At 39.5% G+C, this 15,339-nt stretch overlaps 1 protein-coding gene across 1 annotated transcript; it reads right to left on the bottom strand.

The window, feature by feature from the left end:
• Positions 1–1,900: 1,900 nt before the first annotated feature.
• LOC135597402 (la-related protein 1C-like) lies at positions 1,901–14,628 on the bottom strand. Its single transcript, XM_065090313.1, has 6 exons — positions 14,074–14,628; positions 13,403–13,931; positions 13,157–13,307; positions 12,984–13,074; positions 3,118–3,189; positions 1,901–2,801 (listed from the first exon to the last, which is right to left on the bottom strand). The coding sequence occupies exons 1-6, from the start codon at positions 14,491–14,493 to the stop codon at positions 2,685–2,687; spliced, it is 1,380 nt and encodes a 459-aa protein (XP_064946385.1). The 5' UTR covers positions 14,494–14,628; the 3' UTR covers positions 1,901–2,684.
• Between the last annotated feature and the right edge of the window lie 711 nt (positions 14,629–15,339).

Consider the following 15,339-nt stretch of genomic DNA (forward strand, 5'->3'; position numbering starts at 1 on the left):
TGCTCGATAAGGGGATGATTGTTATTTTGAAAAGATGTTATCTGAGAATTTTTTTAAAAAATTAAAATATTTTGTAAAAAAATCTTAAGATTTTTTTTCTTCCGAAAATTCACCTTTTTATTTTTTAACCTTTTAGGTAGTGGTAGATGGAAAACAGAGAAAGTGTTCTCCATTCCTTTCGGTGGTCCAGTTCAAGACTGTCCTTTCACTCCTCCTTGCCTATCAAATGGTGTTCCAGTACAAGACTTTTGTTCGAGAATTCACCCTCTTAGGTATTGGTAGATCGAAAACAGAGCACCTGTTGTCCATTCCTTTCGGTGGTCCAGTTCAAGACAGTCCTCCTTTCACTCCTTTTTGCCTATCAAATGCTGGACTTTTAACTATATCTTCGTCTCTAATTACGCTCAGCTTTTTCTTCTTTCTTCTGTAGTTACACTGAAAGATGCAAACAGAGCACTTGTTTTTGGTGGTGCAGTTCAAGACTCTCCTTCAATCCTTGGTTTTTTTTTTCCCCTCTATCAGACACTGGACTTAGCAGTATCTTCTTCTCTAAATACACTTGACTTCTTTCTTTCACCTTCTTGTTGGATTTCTTGGAAGTAAGGGAAGATGCAAGTTGCTGGTTTGGACATGATGAACACCAGAAGCAACAACCAGTCGTTCCTGGTGGATGGGCAAAGGCTGAGGTGCCAAACAAGTAATGGAATCTGCTCAGCACTGCAAAAATTGTAGTAGGTTTAAATTCTAAAAAATTAGTATAAATTGCAAGGGTATTTTTTGTTATGGTTGATTTGATCTTAGGTTACCTGTCCTCTGTGGTTGTAGGCTTTGTATGATGATGGACATGGCTCAGAAGCTTGATGAGATGATTTATTCTTATGTTGTCTAATATAAAGAAAGCATGGCTGATGAGATGTTAAAAATGACAAAAAACTATATAGTTTGAACAACTACATGCATTCAGTAGTATTTTCAAGATTCTTAGCTGACAACAAACTTGGACCTGATAAAGTAATTAATTAATTATATTTGATTTGTCAAGCTTTCTTCTTCTTCTTCTTCTTCTTCTTCTTCTTCTTCTTTTTGCGTTTTTGGAAGAACTTGTAACAAAAAACAGTTGTCTTGAACTTGTGAATCTTCAAATGGAATTAACCCTTAGCAGAAACTCATTCAAATAGTCTTATCTTCCCTACCAAAACAAAGATGGTGTGCCTCACTCAGGTCACAGCAACTGTTGAATGTGTTCAACATGAAAGTAACATTCTTCCATGTTCTTGTATCTTGGAAGAAAACTTCCATTGCACTCTGCTGCAGTTTTGCATAGATGATAGGAAAATGGTGATGGAAGTTGCATGCACTTGATTTTGGAGGAGGAAATGGGTGGAATGGTCATTTACTTTCTCCTACTACTTCTAATGTAAACATTCCAAAATTACTCACAATATTGAATGTTGATTAAGAATTTTATTTTCTTTTATTTTATTAAAAAAAAAATCTAGGTATTAAAGGGACTGACATATATGAAAGACTTAAATATTGATATGATAAAAAAATTTCCCAGTGAGCTACGTGAAATTGTTGGATAAACCAAAGTCTAGATTAACCCATAGGCTGCGTATAAAATAATTAATCTCTCTAATTACCAAAGCAGTAAAATATCTTTTTAATGCTTCTAGTACGAGTTAATCCCCTGAACCACATGTTGTCTGAGTCAAGAAGCTTCCACAAGTAACCAAAAATATTTTGAATAACTACCAAGACAAATAACTATGTTTGTGAAGCTAAGAACACCCGACATGGGTAGACATTTACCTGCACATAGAATCGAAGGATCACCAGCAACGGATTCCATGAACAATACCAAGAATGTTTAATACATATCGACTAGACAACGGCAGGCTATATAAAAATGAATATATAAAATGAATTTTTGCCCTACAAGAAGAGAATTTAAACACCAAAATTCCTCAAATGATACTGAAAAGAAGTAATAGTGTCGTGATAATATGTTTCTTTTTAATGAAAGAGGACAAACAAATTAGGAAAATGAAAAAGTCGCTTAAGTTCAGAATGACCAATATCCATATCCTCAGGAACTCAAGAATGAGAATAGTTCGGACCTTCTTTATGGAGAAAGAAAAGGTTTGCAACCAAAAATAAAATGAGGAACAGTTCAGAAATGAGATAATGATGGAAGATGGTGATAAGATATCACCATCAGCACCATTTGCCCATGTGTAGAAACCTCATAATTGTAGTCTCTATCTATGTTTCCCTTTTTCTCTTCAATTCTTTTCTTTTCTTTCTTTTATAATTTTCTGTTGTTTTTTTTTTCTTTTTGTAATTTATCCCTTTCAACCTGAGGCAAAACTGGCAGATTCTGGCACAGCAAACGTAGACCTTAACCTTACAAACAACCAATAGAACTCCATTCCTCCATCTGTGAAGAATGAACTTCATCACACATTAATCCTGACTAAGCTGCTTCCAGATTTGGTCCAATCAACCTTGATCAGTGTCCAATGACTTGCCCATTATCATTTCATTTACGGTTCTCATAGCTACTTGCAACTAATTGCTCAGGATCCTAGATGCTGATCTACTAGTAACACCTCGCTAAGATTTGGTATACTCATGCTACTCCAGTCAGCAGCCCCCTCTAGTCGAACAGATTGCACGCAAGCTTACAGATTATCAGAGTTTGGTGTTGCTGGAGACTGACTGGAAATATTAGCAAATTGGTTGTTATTTGGTGGCAGAACCCAATTCATCCAGTCATTACGCTTCCTTATTTTCTCACCCTGCAATAAGCGTGGCAGAAAAGATGAAAGATTAGTAGCTACATCAGCATAAGTCCAATGTGTGTGAAATAGGGAGAAAGAGAATAATGATCTTCGCTATGGTTCTTTTTTCAAAAAGCACAATGTAGTGATCAGCCACAGGATAATGCCATGTTTACTATGTTCATCACCTATTTATTTAAAACAGTAGGCCACAAACACAAAACTAAAGGGGATGGTTTAAAAAATTTCATGGCTAGCACATCATTCATTCATCTTTCCAATAACATTATGAAAAAGCTGGATTAAAAAATCTAACTAAGCTTATAGAAGGTACCTGTACTTCCACTTCAGTTGATAACTGCACTGTATCCAATATAAAGTCAATGCTGTTTGTTAATTGCCTCACCTGCAAAACATTGTGACAGCAATTTTTCACAGTGCATGAGTGTACTTCAGTAGGAAATGAAAAAAAGATCAAAGAAACCAGAAGCAAAAGGAAACATATTCTAATCCATATTAAACATCCACAAAGAATCTAAACCTAACCACACAACTAATAGCCTCAACATAACAGCTCTTCAGGGTTTAGCAACACATCATGTCCTTCCAAAATCATTTAAGGTAGATTAGAATCACATACTGATATTTTAAACTGCTAGAGTAAGTTCACCATATCAGATGGATGCAATACATTCAGCCAGGTAGTCGGTGGTGTGTTTCAGGGCTCCCTTACCTCAGGTCGAGGGCACAAACCCTCGCCATAGCATTTCATGCACTCATCCTTTCGCCCCATGTGATAGTTTTAACTTCCAAAAATGGGGTCTACTATGTGCCGAGTGGCATCACAAACAATTAAAAGAAGGATGAAATACAGGTAACGGTATCTTTATCCATAATGAAGCTAAAGTTTCCAAAAACATGTGGTTCACCAATTCCCTGACTAAACATCTTCAATTGGTACTTAATAGATTCAAATTTATTAAAATGACTAAAGAATATGAGATGATTTCATTAGGATTAAGGAAACCATACAAAAATGACTCAATAGCATTGTATCAATTAGAGCCGTTGTGGACCATCAAAACTGTAACTAAATACGGCTTGTAGGTCTGATCGATTATTTGGATTAACAAAAAGACTCAGAAGAAAAAGAGAAAAGTGGCTTTAAATGGATTAAATCACTTGCAACTAATTCTGTAGCTAGAGAAAGAAAAGGAACATCATGAATCCCCGTCACATATATGTCGGGCAACAGCAACAATCGTGGGATATGGCTTTATAAAAACGCCCATGAAATAAATTCATAATGAATTGATCATTATTTTATCTAAAGAAAACATCTAATCAAAACCATTGCAGAAGTATGCTTGATCTCAAGTTCAAATGAGTACTCATCAGTAGTCAATTTGACTGGTAACACGATATATTCACTGAAAAAACTAATGATCAGATTCAGGTGGCAAAATCAAGGATTTAAATTTCGATCTGATACTGATTTCAGCAATCAGTCAGACCAATAACTGAGAGGTTTCTAGTGGTTAATGTAGTCAGAATTAAGGGTGCTGATAAAGAGCCTTACATATAAGAACAGATATCCCTTACAGATGAATATAAAAGAGAGGCAGCATTGCAAGTATTATCAAAATTATTAAATCCACCATCAGAGGTTAAACTGACAGTAGTACTTCAGGATGCAAATAATTTGTGTTGGGATCCAGTTATATAAGGTACGTCAAGCTCCAAATTTCAGCAGACCAGCATGGAATTCTGTTCAATAGGTCAATAGGACTATAGCATCCAATCAGACAACTCACAGCCCAGATTGGATCTGGATATAGAAAAAGCATTGGAAGAAGAAAAGAGTGAAAACAACCTATTAATTTCTCAAGTTAATAGCAAATAACAAAACAAGCAAAGTTTCAATTAAGATACTGAGCCAACATAAACATCAATCATAGGAGCAAGGTTTTTGCTCAAATGAACATAGTGAAGAGCAAACTTCTCTTTCTTCTATAGAACAATTAAAGCACTTAGCTATCCTTCCTAATGAAAAGAAAAACTAGGTGCCATTGCACAAACTAAATTCTACAGAACAAACAAGAACAAGATTACAGAAGGTCCACTAAGGGTTATTGCAACCCTAGACATAGTAAATAGAAACTACAAGTTCAGATTCCACATTCTGCATCACTATTGGATTTTCAATCATTGCTCCCATACAAATAAAGGTGTGTAATATTCTGTTTAAAGCATATCAAAATGCACACCACCTAAAACCTTCATGCCATGAGAAAGAGGCAATTCACCATAATAAGCAAAGTATAACTCTTGCAACATTTTCCATGATGACAATATGATACTTCTACATGCATGCTGTTTGATAAAATATTAGCTTTTATAAGCAAAGTATAAACATTTTCCATTTTCCATGCTCTTATATAAACTTTTGGCATCAGTTATTTTGCGGCACTGAGTGCACTGATGCATTTCTATTCACCTGAGCCCAACACACGTGCTATAACCCCATCTTGGCAATAAACTACCGATTCAATTGTTGCCTATAACCCCCATTTTGGCCTACAGTTGGTGTGGTAGGTGCTACTGACATGGGATGACAATTACAATGCATGGGTGTTGGTACTTGGTATATCCAGAAAGGAGAATGGCCAACAAAAAGCAATATCAGTACTAAACTTCTATTTCTATTTGACCTGCTAATGCACTCCTTCAATTCTATCCCTTTATGTTGGCAATGGGGGTCTTCTTTGGTGACACGAGACAGGGATGACATGTGGTTGGGCATGTTAATCATTGATTGACAAGGCTTGTTGTGTCACAAGCACTAAGGCTTGCTCTAAAGTCACATACAGCAGAATGGGATTGACAAAACTACCTGATCAGACTATCAATGTCAGGTTTGGTATTGCACAACCACATGCAAGTTTTTGCAATAACCAAAATAGCTTGTAGACAATGATTTGTGATGCAATAACCATGATCAATGCTATTAAGTAGTCTCATACAGAAAAATGACACCTAATTTGTGATGCTATATAGCAAGAAAAACCAATGTTTCACCCATAATATATGAAGCCCCACCAGGCACATAAAGGAAGCAGATCTTCTTTAGTCTCAGGTGGCCGTATAGTAGAGGACAGTCCAAGAGCCTTCATGACCAAAATCTGGATCGCATGGTATTTTTCTCGAGTCCCATGTGATAGCATTGACAAAGCATGAATGCCAATTTTTGATAAGAATTTTAAGATTTTTGGTCTAAAGTGACATCTTTCCATATTGTCACAGACTTAGCTGGTTTTGTATAAGTCGTGAGGCATATTTGCGTATCTGTCCGCAAAGGGTCAACCTCTCCGAAACCTCTTACGGTCCCTTAAGGACCTGCAAAAGAGAAGATGGGTTAGATGAAGCATTTAACTCAGGATCCGACAAGCAGCCATTTTAATAAGCACTTGATATGCAATGCAAATTACAAGCATAGACTTCGCAAGCTCTGAACGGTCGTGCGACAAAAGATTCAAGGTGATCCGCCGCGACCAAAAGTCTCCACAAGTGCCCACATGACATTGTTGTGGAACAAGACAACGAACTAGCCCTAGACACAACCATAAAGGCCAATCTAGCCATATGCCACCCGGGTAGCTCTCGGGTGTTGTGTTGGCTGACACTTTGCACCACTTTGCGGAGTTAGAAATCCCCTAAAATGGTTGCCTGGATGGCCTGTTTCTGGAGAGTTTTGCCTCTGTGTAACGACTGCACATAACCGATGTTTATAAGCCTGAAAAGGCCATAAAAGCCAACCAAAATGGGGCTGCCAAACCTATTGTATGCCCTCTATAGGTTGTGAAAAGCATGAACAAAATCGAAAGATACAGACATACACAAGTATTACATTGAACACCCTATTTACAACTTTATCCATGGCATTCTCCCTTATTCCTTCAACGACCTCATCAAAGCCATTGTAGACATTGCATCTCTTCGCCTTTGGTGAATCTTCAATCTTCTACTCTATTTGCAACGCGCCTCTTGGCTCCCAATTGCTCTCCGCTGCTATTGTTGAGTAGTCGAACTTTGATCCGCTACGCTACTTCAACTCGCCAATGACTCTTACTATGGTGTGGGGTCAGTCGAGTTGTGCTAATCTTTGTTGGTTCCTGCAGATCCTTCAAATGAAGGAAAATAACTTATTTGTTATACGCTAGTCTCTCACACGTCTCGCGTCGCTTGAACTAGGTGAATGCCTATTAATACTTTAACGAACATTGCCTCGTAGAAGTTTTTGAGGTCTTTCCTTCACAAAATTTTCCCATTGATTCCTCTTCTACTTAGTTATCACCTCCAAATAGATTCATATCACTACCGCTTTCGATTGACATTCTGTTGGGAAATGAAGCGAACAGCCTGCTCTTGGTAGAATCGATCACTGTTGGTGGGAATTTGACAATTGTTGTCTTCCACTTTCTCTGAAGGGTTTTTAAACATGTGTAGAGCTCCTATGTTGGATAAGCAAGAGAACTGGGGTACTCGGTTTCGCCCATTCTCTTAAAAGTTGAGAAGACAAAGGTTTTGAGAAGGCAAAGGTTACTGGACTTCCCTCGCTTCCTCAAGGGTTGTACTCTATGCATCGAGCTGGGTACTAGCCTTCGCTTGCCTTTTACTTACACTTCTGAAGCATCCAAAGTGTTTGCACACCCTACATTAAGTTAGTTACTGCGATTCGCCTTCTCATTGCCATCGAACTTATGGAATGTAAGAAATTTCGTCACAACTTGGATTAATTCTCTAATAGTTTTGGTCACCTCTGGGACTGTACCATCTTCTCCATCATTTTTGCTGTGAGTATAAAAGGTATAGCATCACACACTACCTATTTCGTGCCTTAGTCGAGCACTCCTATATCGACCCGAAGTCCCCCACTTTCGACTATTTTGATGAGAAGCCTATTGACACTGGTCTTACAAAGTTTCCTAACCTCTGCCCTTTAGCTTTATCTCGGTATTTGGAGTTTACCTTTGCATTCTCCACCTCCTCGGCCCCTTTCATGACCAAGCACTCTCCCTCCATGAGAGCAAAGGATCAATGACTCCATGGAAGCCCCCCCTCTGTGGTACCATGGCGTTGCCATACCCATGGCCCTACTATCTGTCGCCTTGCATATGCATCCCTTTCTTCGCGATCAGTAGATCCGCCTCTGCAACACCGTGACACTCCTCCAAGTCTACCTCAATTCTAACTGACACTTGGTTTTAGATAGCTAAGTCCCTCTGGACTCGTCGTTTTCTCGCCCCTTTCGACTAGTTTTAATACATCTGTGTTCTCCAAGCAATTCCCCTTAATCGATGGAAAGATAGATTGCAACTCTTATGCATGGCCTCCGCCATCATGTTATAGGGCTCGTATTGATTCAGTTCTCCCTTGTATTCTTGGTAGCAATGTTCACTTACTCGGTCTCGTCCTCTGACTTGCTAGGCTCCCTTAAGCGAATATGAGCTCTAGAGCAATCCAACTCTCCAACTGCTCTGATCATACCTATGTATGATCAAATCCCCTCATAGGACTCACTAGTACTTGCACTCGAAATTTATCCATTGGTGGTACACAGCCCCATATGCTGATGACCAAGGCTTTCATTCGATACACACATAGAATACCGCCTCTACGGTACCATGACATTTACTCCTTGAATTCATAACCCTTCTTACCATTATGTTGTTCACAGAAGTGGAGCTTTCGGTAGCTCCTGATCATACCTCCATATAATCAAGTCCCTCGCAGGACTTCTCCCGTGTGTGTCGCATTACCTCGAACCGTTTCATCTCCCATGTTTGTCGAACTGTTCCATCATGATCCGCTGCACCATGTCGCCTCCTGATAGCATCTCCATTGCATTCTGATCTTCATGGGATAAACTCAAACCACGATCTCTCTATGTGTGGCCTCCGCCACCTCCGATTGTATTCGCTCCTTTGGTAATTAACCTTCATCCACCCGCTCTCGGGTCACACTTGAATGAAGCACAGTTCTAGGACAGTCCGTCGCCTAGCAACTTTCGAAATCCACCAAATTCATTGAAGTTGGCGGGCCATTATCTGGATCCTGGGCTCTTGACCCCAACATAATCTTCGTTACTCATCGCTTCCTTCGCAGCAACTTGAATGGCAGCACTGCGACATTTTCTTCAAGAGTACTTGCCTCCACATCCTCTTGCCCCGTGCCAAAGCCTTCTGACCCCAACTTCAGCTCTGCAAGTTAGTAATTCCCTTCACTTTTGTGAACTTTGCACAATTCTTTCGGTCGCCAAGCAACTCATCCCTCCTTGCACAGTCTCATCCTTTGCCAAGTGCCCCACTTGCCTTGAGCACTGTCAAGTTTGGTTGCCAACGTCAAGCCGTATCTCGAACTTTGTCATCTCAACCTTTGTGCACTATTTGTTCTTCCTAGCTTACTTGTTCTTATGGTGCCTCTTACGCGAAGGATTGATCATTCCTTTGAATGTCAATCTTGAATGCTCGTTCCTCTGAGCGACACATTTCCCTACCTCTCAATGCCAGTTTCTCTCAGATAGTCACGCGTGCTGGCTGCGCTTAATGTAGCCCCGCTAGGTTCCTCACGTTTGCATGCCAAGTGTTTCTAAGAGTGCTTGTCTTGCTTTGAAACCATCTATCACGGATTTAGTCGATTTTGCCTAAGTCGTGCAGCACTGTTGCGTATCCGTCGGTAAAGGGTCAGCCTCCCCGAAATCTCTTACAGTCCCTTAAGAAAGAGTTTAACTCGGGATCCAACAAGCAACTATTTCAACAAACACTTGATATGCAATATAAATTACGAAAATAGACTTCGCAAACTCTGAACGGTCATACGACAAAGGGTCCAAGGTGGTTCGCTGCAACCAAAAGTCCCAACAAGTGCCCACATGACATTACCGCAGAACAAGACAACAAACCAGCCCTAAACACTACCTCAAAAGCCCATCTAGCGATGTGCTACACCGAGTAGCTCTTGGGTGTTGTGATGGCTGACACTTCAAACCACTCTACAGACTAAAAAACAAACCCCCAAAATGACTGTCCGAATAGCCTATTTCTGAGTAATTTTGCCTCTACGCGATGACTGCACACAACCTGCATTTACAAGCTTGAAACAACCACAAAAGACAAATAAAATAGGACTGCTAAGCCTACCACAAACCCTTTACATACTTTGCAAAGCATGAACAAAACCAAAATATACGAACATGTACAAGCATTACATCGAACACCCTATTTACAACTTTGTCGGTGATAGTATGATGTTGGAAAAGAAATTTAATGCATAGAAGAAACTAAAGATCTACAAATGCACCAGGACTTCTTTATTTTCTAATAAAAACTAACTACAATAGTATAAGAGCAAAATATATTACACATTCTGTTCCACCTAAAAAGATCTGGTTAAGTAGTCTACATGATTGCAGAAAAAAATACTTTATCCTAAAGCCCAGAAGATTATATGCAGGTAGGATGCATCACACTTAACGCACTCAGGAAAAGAAGACTGTCATTTTTTATTTGAAACATAAACACAGGGATATCCTCATACAATGTAACATTCCACTGTAACTTGACATTTATAGCAATGACATTAAAATAATCAATGTTTCGAAATATGTTCCATGTAGCTAGAGATATTGACTAAAAGATAATAATAACAAGCATAAAATGGATACATACAATTATCATCTCAAGCAAGCAATGGTTAAGCAAATTTACTATCACCATAGATATACTTTCATATCATACATGAACAAATGTATAGGCTAATACAAATATAACCATATGAAAAAAAAAAGCCAACCTAATGCATGAGGCACCAACGAAAGATCCATAGAGGATCAATGTATGTGACCTTTTCCCTACAAGTAAAGAGGTTTTTGTGACTAGAAGCAGCATCCTTAACATAACACCTAGACTCGTGCTCAAAATATAAAATATAGCCATGTATATATCAACATACAGTGGTCCAACCAAGAATAACCTAGGCATCTTAGACCTGATTACTGCCTAAACTGATATTCATAAAAGCATTAAATTTCTTGCTATGGAAACCTAGAGTGCCTTGCCACAGTGGCTCGCAGAACATCCTTAAGAAGCTGCACTACCAAATAACAAGCACAAACTACTGAATAGCAAAATGCAATAACATGAATCTTAGCCTCTAGCTCCAGGCCCAACGAAATAATGCTTCTCAAACATAGGCCTTCAAGCTGAAGTTTTACCGATGCTATCTTTCAAACTCCATCTTAAATGAACCATATAATACAGAAAAAATCCTTTAAGCATTTAATTGGACTTACCTAGCGTCAAACAATATTTATCAACAATTTCCTACTACTCGGTGGTTTGAACCTTATAATCAAGACTATATCTGCAATGTAATTCAATCAAATCATCAAATCTGATTGACTTGCTTATTGATTTAATGTGCCAAGGGAACTATAAAGACATAGCATCAAGAGTTGTACTGAACCACATGAATATCATATGGATTGAAACCACATGCAAGTAAAGAAAATGTCCTATCCATAAAAATGGGACCTCAGCTATGGTTTGTGTTTCCTGAATCAACAACAGAATCCCCTAGGTATAGAAACAGGATCTTCACTAGATCTTCCATGATTTGTTAACTGACTGATAACTGATCTTGATCAGAAAAAGATAAAGTTTTCATTTATTTGGTATAAAAGAACATATCTCAATTCATTTATGATTCCTTAAGTTCCCATCCCCATGTTAATCTACTACCTTTGTTTAATGTGGTACTGCAAATTGCAAAAATTCATATTTTACTTGTTTATGATCCATGAATGTACAAAATGAACTTGGAACAGATTATAGCTGCAGAACAAGCTAAGAGGCTGGTTGGGTTCTCAGAGTTGAGTGCAATTAAAATGATAAAGGCAACCACTATGTCATCATCAAAAATTCATATTTTACTTGTTTATGATCCATGAATGTACAAAATGAACTTGGAACAGATTATAGCTGCAGAACAAGCTAAGAGGCTGGTTGGGTTCTCAGAGTTGAGTGCAATTAAAATGATAAAGGCAACCACTATGTCATCATCAAATCTCCAACTGATGCATCACCTACAATTTTTATGAAACAAGCCATCATAATATCATGCCCAGATCAAATCATATAACTTCAAGTGTTTAATGCTATCTAGTTGCACATGAAACTTAACATTTCACATTATCAATATTTTATAATATCATTCCTTCAAAAGCTGTAGCCGATGCAGAGAAACTTTGCTCTTTGTACTACTCAAATTTCTAACAGAAAACACAATGCAGGATAACTTTACTTGCAAGAACATAATAAAACTTGTTAATTACAGTTCGAGCAGAAAATTAATAACATTCATCCTTAGAAGACTGATAGCATTCTGTGTTCCACAAAATACAACTGAAACCACAATAAACATCTTGGAAAATACTAAAATGACAACGGAGACAGAATTCTGCCTTGGGACAACTATTATTATTAATTGTGATACACAAAAAGGGCAATCGAAGAATAATTTGATCCCTAAAGTAAATTCTTATATTCATGGCCGACTAATATTTCTGTTCCATTTTACAGAAGAGTAGCATTGTTCACTTGCATCAGCAGACAATCATTTTCTGCTATAATATAATGGCTCAATTTTAAATTTCTCTATATAAAGAAATAGTGGTTGCCATTTTTTGTTGAAAGAAGTTAACAGCAATACTAAATTAACTACAAGAACTAGTGAAGGTACATTTTTTGTTGAAGAAGTGAATTGACCCCATGATTCTCATATTAGATGAATATATACTGATGCATTGTCAGACAGACATATCAACAATATAGAAAGCAAATAGACCAATGTGAAGGAATAAAATCCAAATGCTCAATAATATATGTGTTATTACTGCTATCTATCAACAAAGAAAGATTCAACACAATCATGCAGACAAGAACTCCCAGTCGTTCAACCATTAATGAGGAAAGTTCAAAGATTACATCATGCTTGGCATACAAATGAAAAAAATTCATCATCCACATACACACAAACAAACAAAGAATAGTATGGAAGCAGAGGCCAAAGGATATTATGCATTAACATGAACTAGCAATACAAAAAAGAAACATTTGGTATTACTATTAAAAAATATCTCACTCTATTGAATCCAGCGATCAAGGATATTGGAACCCATCCTTGCTCGTCCATGTTTTGCCGCAGGAAAACATCTTTACATAAATTATCGGAGCTGAATAGTTAAGAAACGCTGTCACCTAAAGAAGCCTTCAATTATGTTAAAATAATCATCAAATTGCGGACAAGCTGTTCACCTGAAATAGTAATCTATCTGCTTCAAAAGACTAGCACGCTGTGGATCAATAGTTGGGATAAATACTGCAGGTGGAAGTGCCGGATGAGGAACAAAGGGCACACCTCCAGGAGGTGGCTGAGTGGCAACATAAAAGACAGGAGAATGCATATCTGAAGGCAAATTAAGAACATTGCCGGAACAAATGAAACATACCCGCAGTAGAAGGGAGATACTTCAGATCCTTTACCAAGACAACAGAACTTACCAGGGAATACCATCGGGTAAGGACGGACCTGCGATGGAGAGGTGAGGAATGGGGGTGCTACAGGTGGCACAGGCATCCTGAGGTAAGGCCTGGCACCCCGGTGCGGAATGTGGGCATCTCTCCCACCAGCATTCCTACGATATCCATCATAACGGTTGCCATAGTTGTTGTGGTGAGAACCACCACCACCGCCACCACCACCACCATTGTTCCACCTCCGATTGCCACCATGGCCTCTAGGGTGGCTGTCAGTATCATGGGCCTGTGATCCCGACCCACCGCCCCTGGTAATTTGGCTTCCAGGTGAGGGTTCTGGGGGAGCCTGCCTGTCCGAGCTAGCTTGAGGCACAGGTCCTGAAGTTGGTGGTGTTGAAGGCAGCGAGATTCCACCATCGGATTGTGCGACACTGCTATTATTGCCACTGCTACTCCCACGCTTCATTGATTTATGGCGTGCAGGTGCAACATGGTTTGGGGTTGACGACGGATTCGAGTTCGGCTTTGGTGCAGAATTTGAGACCACCGACTCCTAAGCACAACACAGAATCCAAATCACAGATCGCTAGAATAACATGCACAGGTTTAGATCAATCCAAACTCGTATTGCGTGCGATTAGATCATTTCCATCTAGAATTTATGGGGTCCTTTGCCAAAATCTGGAAAATCTCACCGGGGGCGCGGAGAGCGGTCCATCGGAGAGGGCTTTCAGAGCATCGGAGGACGGAGATTTGGAGGTAGTCTTGGCCGATTCGGAGAGGGCGGGCCAGGAGGCAGCGCCCCCCATCACGACGGCGCCCGCGTCGATCGAGCCGTTGGGCGGCCGCTTCCAGGCCGGTTTCTTCCCTCGAGCGGCGTCCGACGAGGACGGAGCCACGTCCTCCACCGGCGGCCTTTGGGGGGATCGATCCAAGGCGTCCGGGAAGGGGATCGCAGCGGCCGTAGGCGGGGACGGCGTGGAGGAGGGAGAGGACGGGGCCTCAGGATCGCCGGGGACGAGGTGCGAGCGGGGATGGCGGCCGGGCCGGGCGGCGCGTGGGGAAGGGGTGCTGGACAAGGGATCGGAGGCGGCGGCGGCGTTGGAGGAGGCCATGAGATATGGGGAAGAGGAAGGATGGAATTGGGTAGTCTTCGTTCCAAAGATTCCACGGAGGAGAGCACGACCAAGAGAGGGGATTCTCCCTTTCACGCAGTCCAATGTGCATCTCCCGTGTCTCTCTTTGTTAGAGATCTTGTTATATAGGGCACAAAACCAACCGAATCATTTCTTTGCAACATTTTTCTTTATTACTATAATTCTGAACCATATTAATATAGGGCATACATTTGTTGAATATCTCTCCATATTAAAGATATTTTCGTTAATAATATCTCTCCATACAACCGTTAATAATATTTTGGTTCTTATGTCTCCCAGATATCTTCATGTCAAATGTAGCAACAAATCTAATATTTTGGAAGAAATAGACTATAGAAAAATCATATCCAATATTATATATATATATATATACATTTTTATTTTTGGTTTTCCATTTAATTACCCTAAATTAACAATTAATATATTACGCCACTGATCTCATGGTTAAGTCTTCAGGCCTTTGTGATGAAGTAGGCATTAACAATTCTTCTACCAGCAAATGGCTTCACACATAGTCAAATTAGCAAAGCACCGTGTCATGATCTCTCCGATGAGCACATTATTGTATATATGTAACAATTTAGTTGCAGATGACTAGTCTCATGATAAAAGAAAGACGCTTAGTCACAAAAAAGTCCACTTTTTGACCACTTTCGGGAGATGGAAGTCAATGAATCATATGTTGAATGATTTTCCACTGAATTCCCATTGCCAACACCATACGAAATTAACCTATAAATGAAACAATGTGATTGACTTGACACCGTACCAAATCAACCATAACATCTAAGAAGATTAGCA

Source organism: Musa acuminata, chromosome BXJ1-11 (assembly GCF_036884655.1).
Source record: "Musa acuminata AAA Group cultivar baxijiao chromosome BXJ1-11, Cavendish_Baxijiao_AAA, whole genome shotgun sequence".
NCBI classification, from domain to species: domain Eukaryota; kingdom Viridiplantae; phylum Streptophyta; class Magnoliopsida; order Zingiberales; family Musaceae; genus Musa; species Musa acuminata.

Coding starts and splice junctions, on each gene's coding strand:
- LOC135597402 (XM_065090313.1), bottom strand. CDS start 14,493: ATGGCCTCCTCCAACGCCGCCGCCGCCTCCGATCCCTTGTCCAGCACC. Junction 13,932..14,073: donor GACCGCTCTCCGCGCCCCCG/GTGAGATTTTCC, acceptor TGTTGTGCTTAG/GAGTCGGTGGTCTCAAATTC. Junction 13,308..13,402: donor TTACCCGATGGTATTCCCTG/GTAAGTTCTGTT, acceptor ATTTGCCTTCAG/ATATGCATTCTCCTGTCTTT.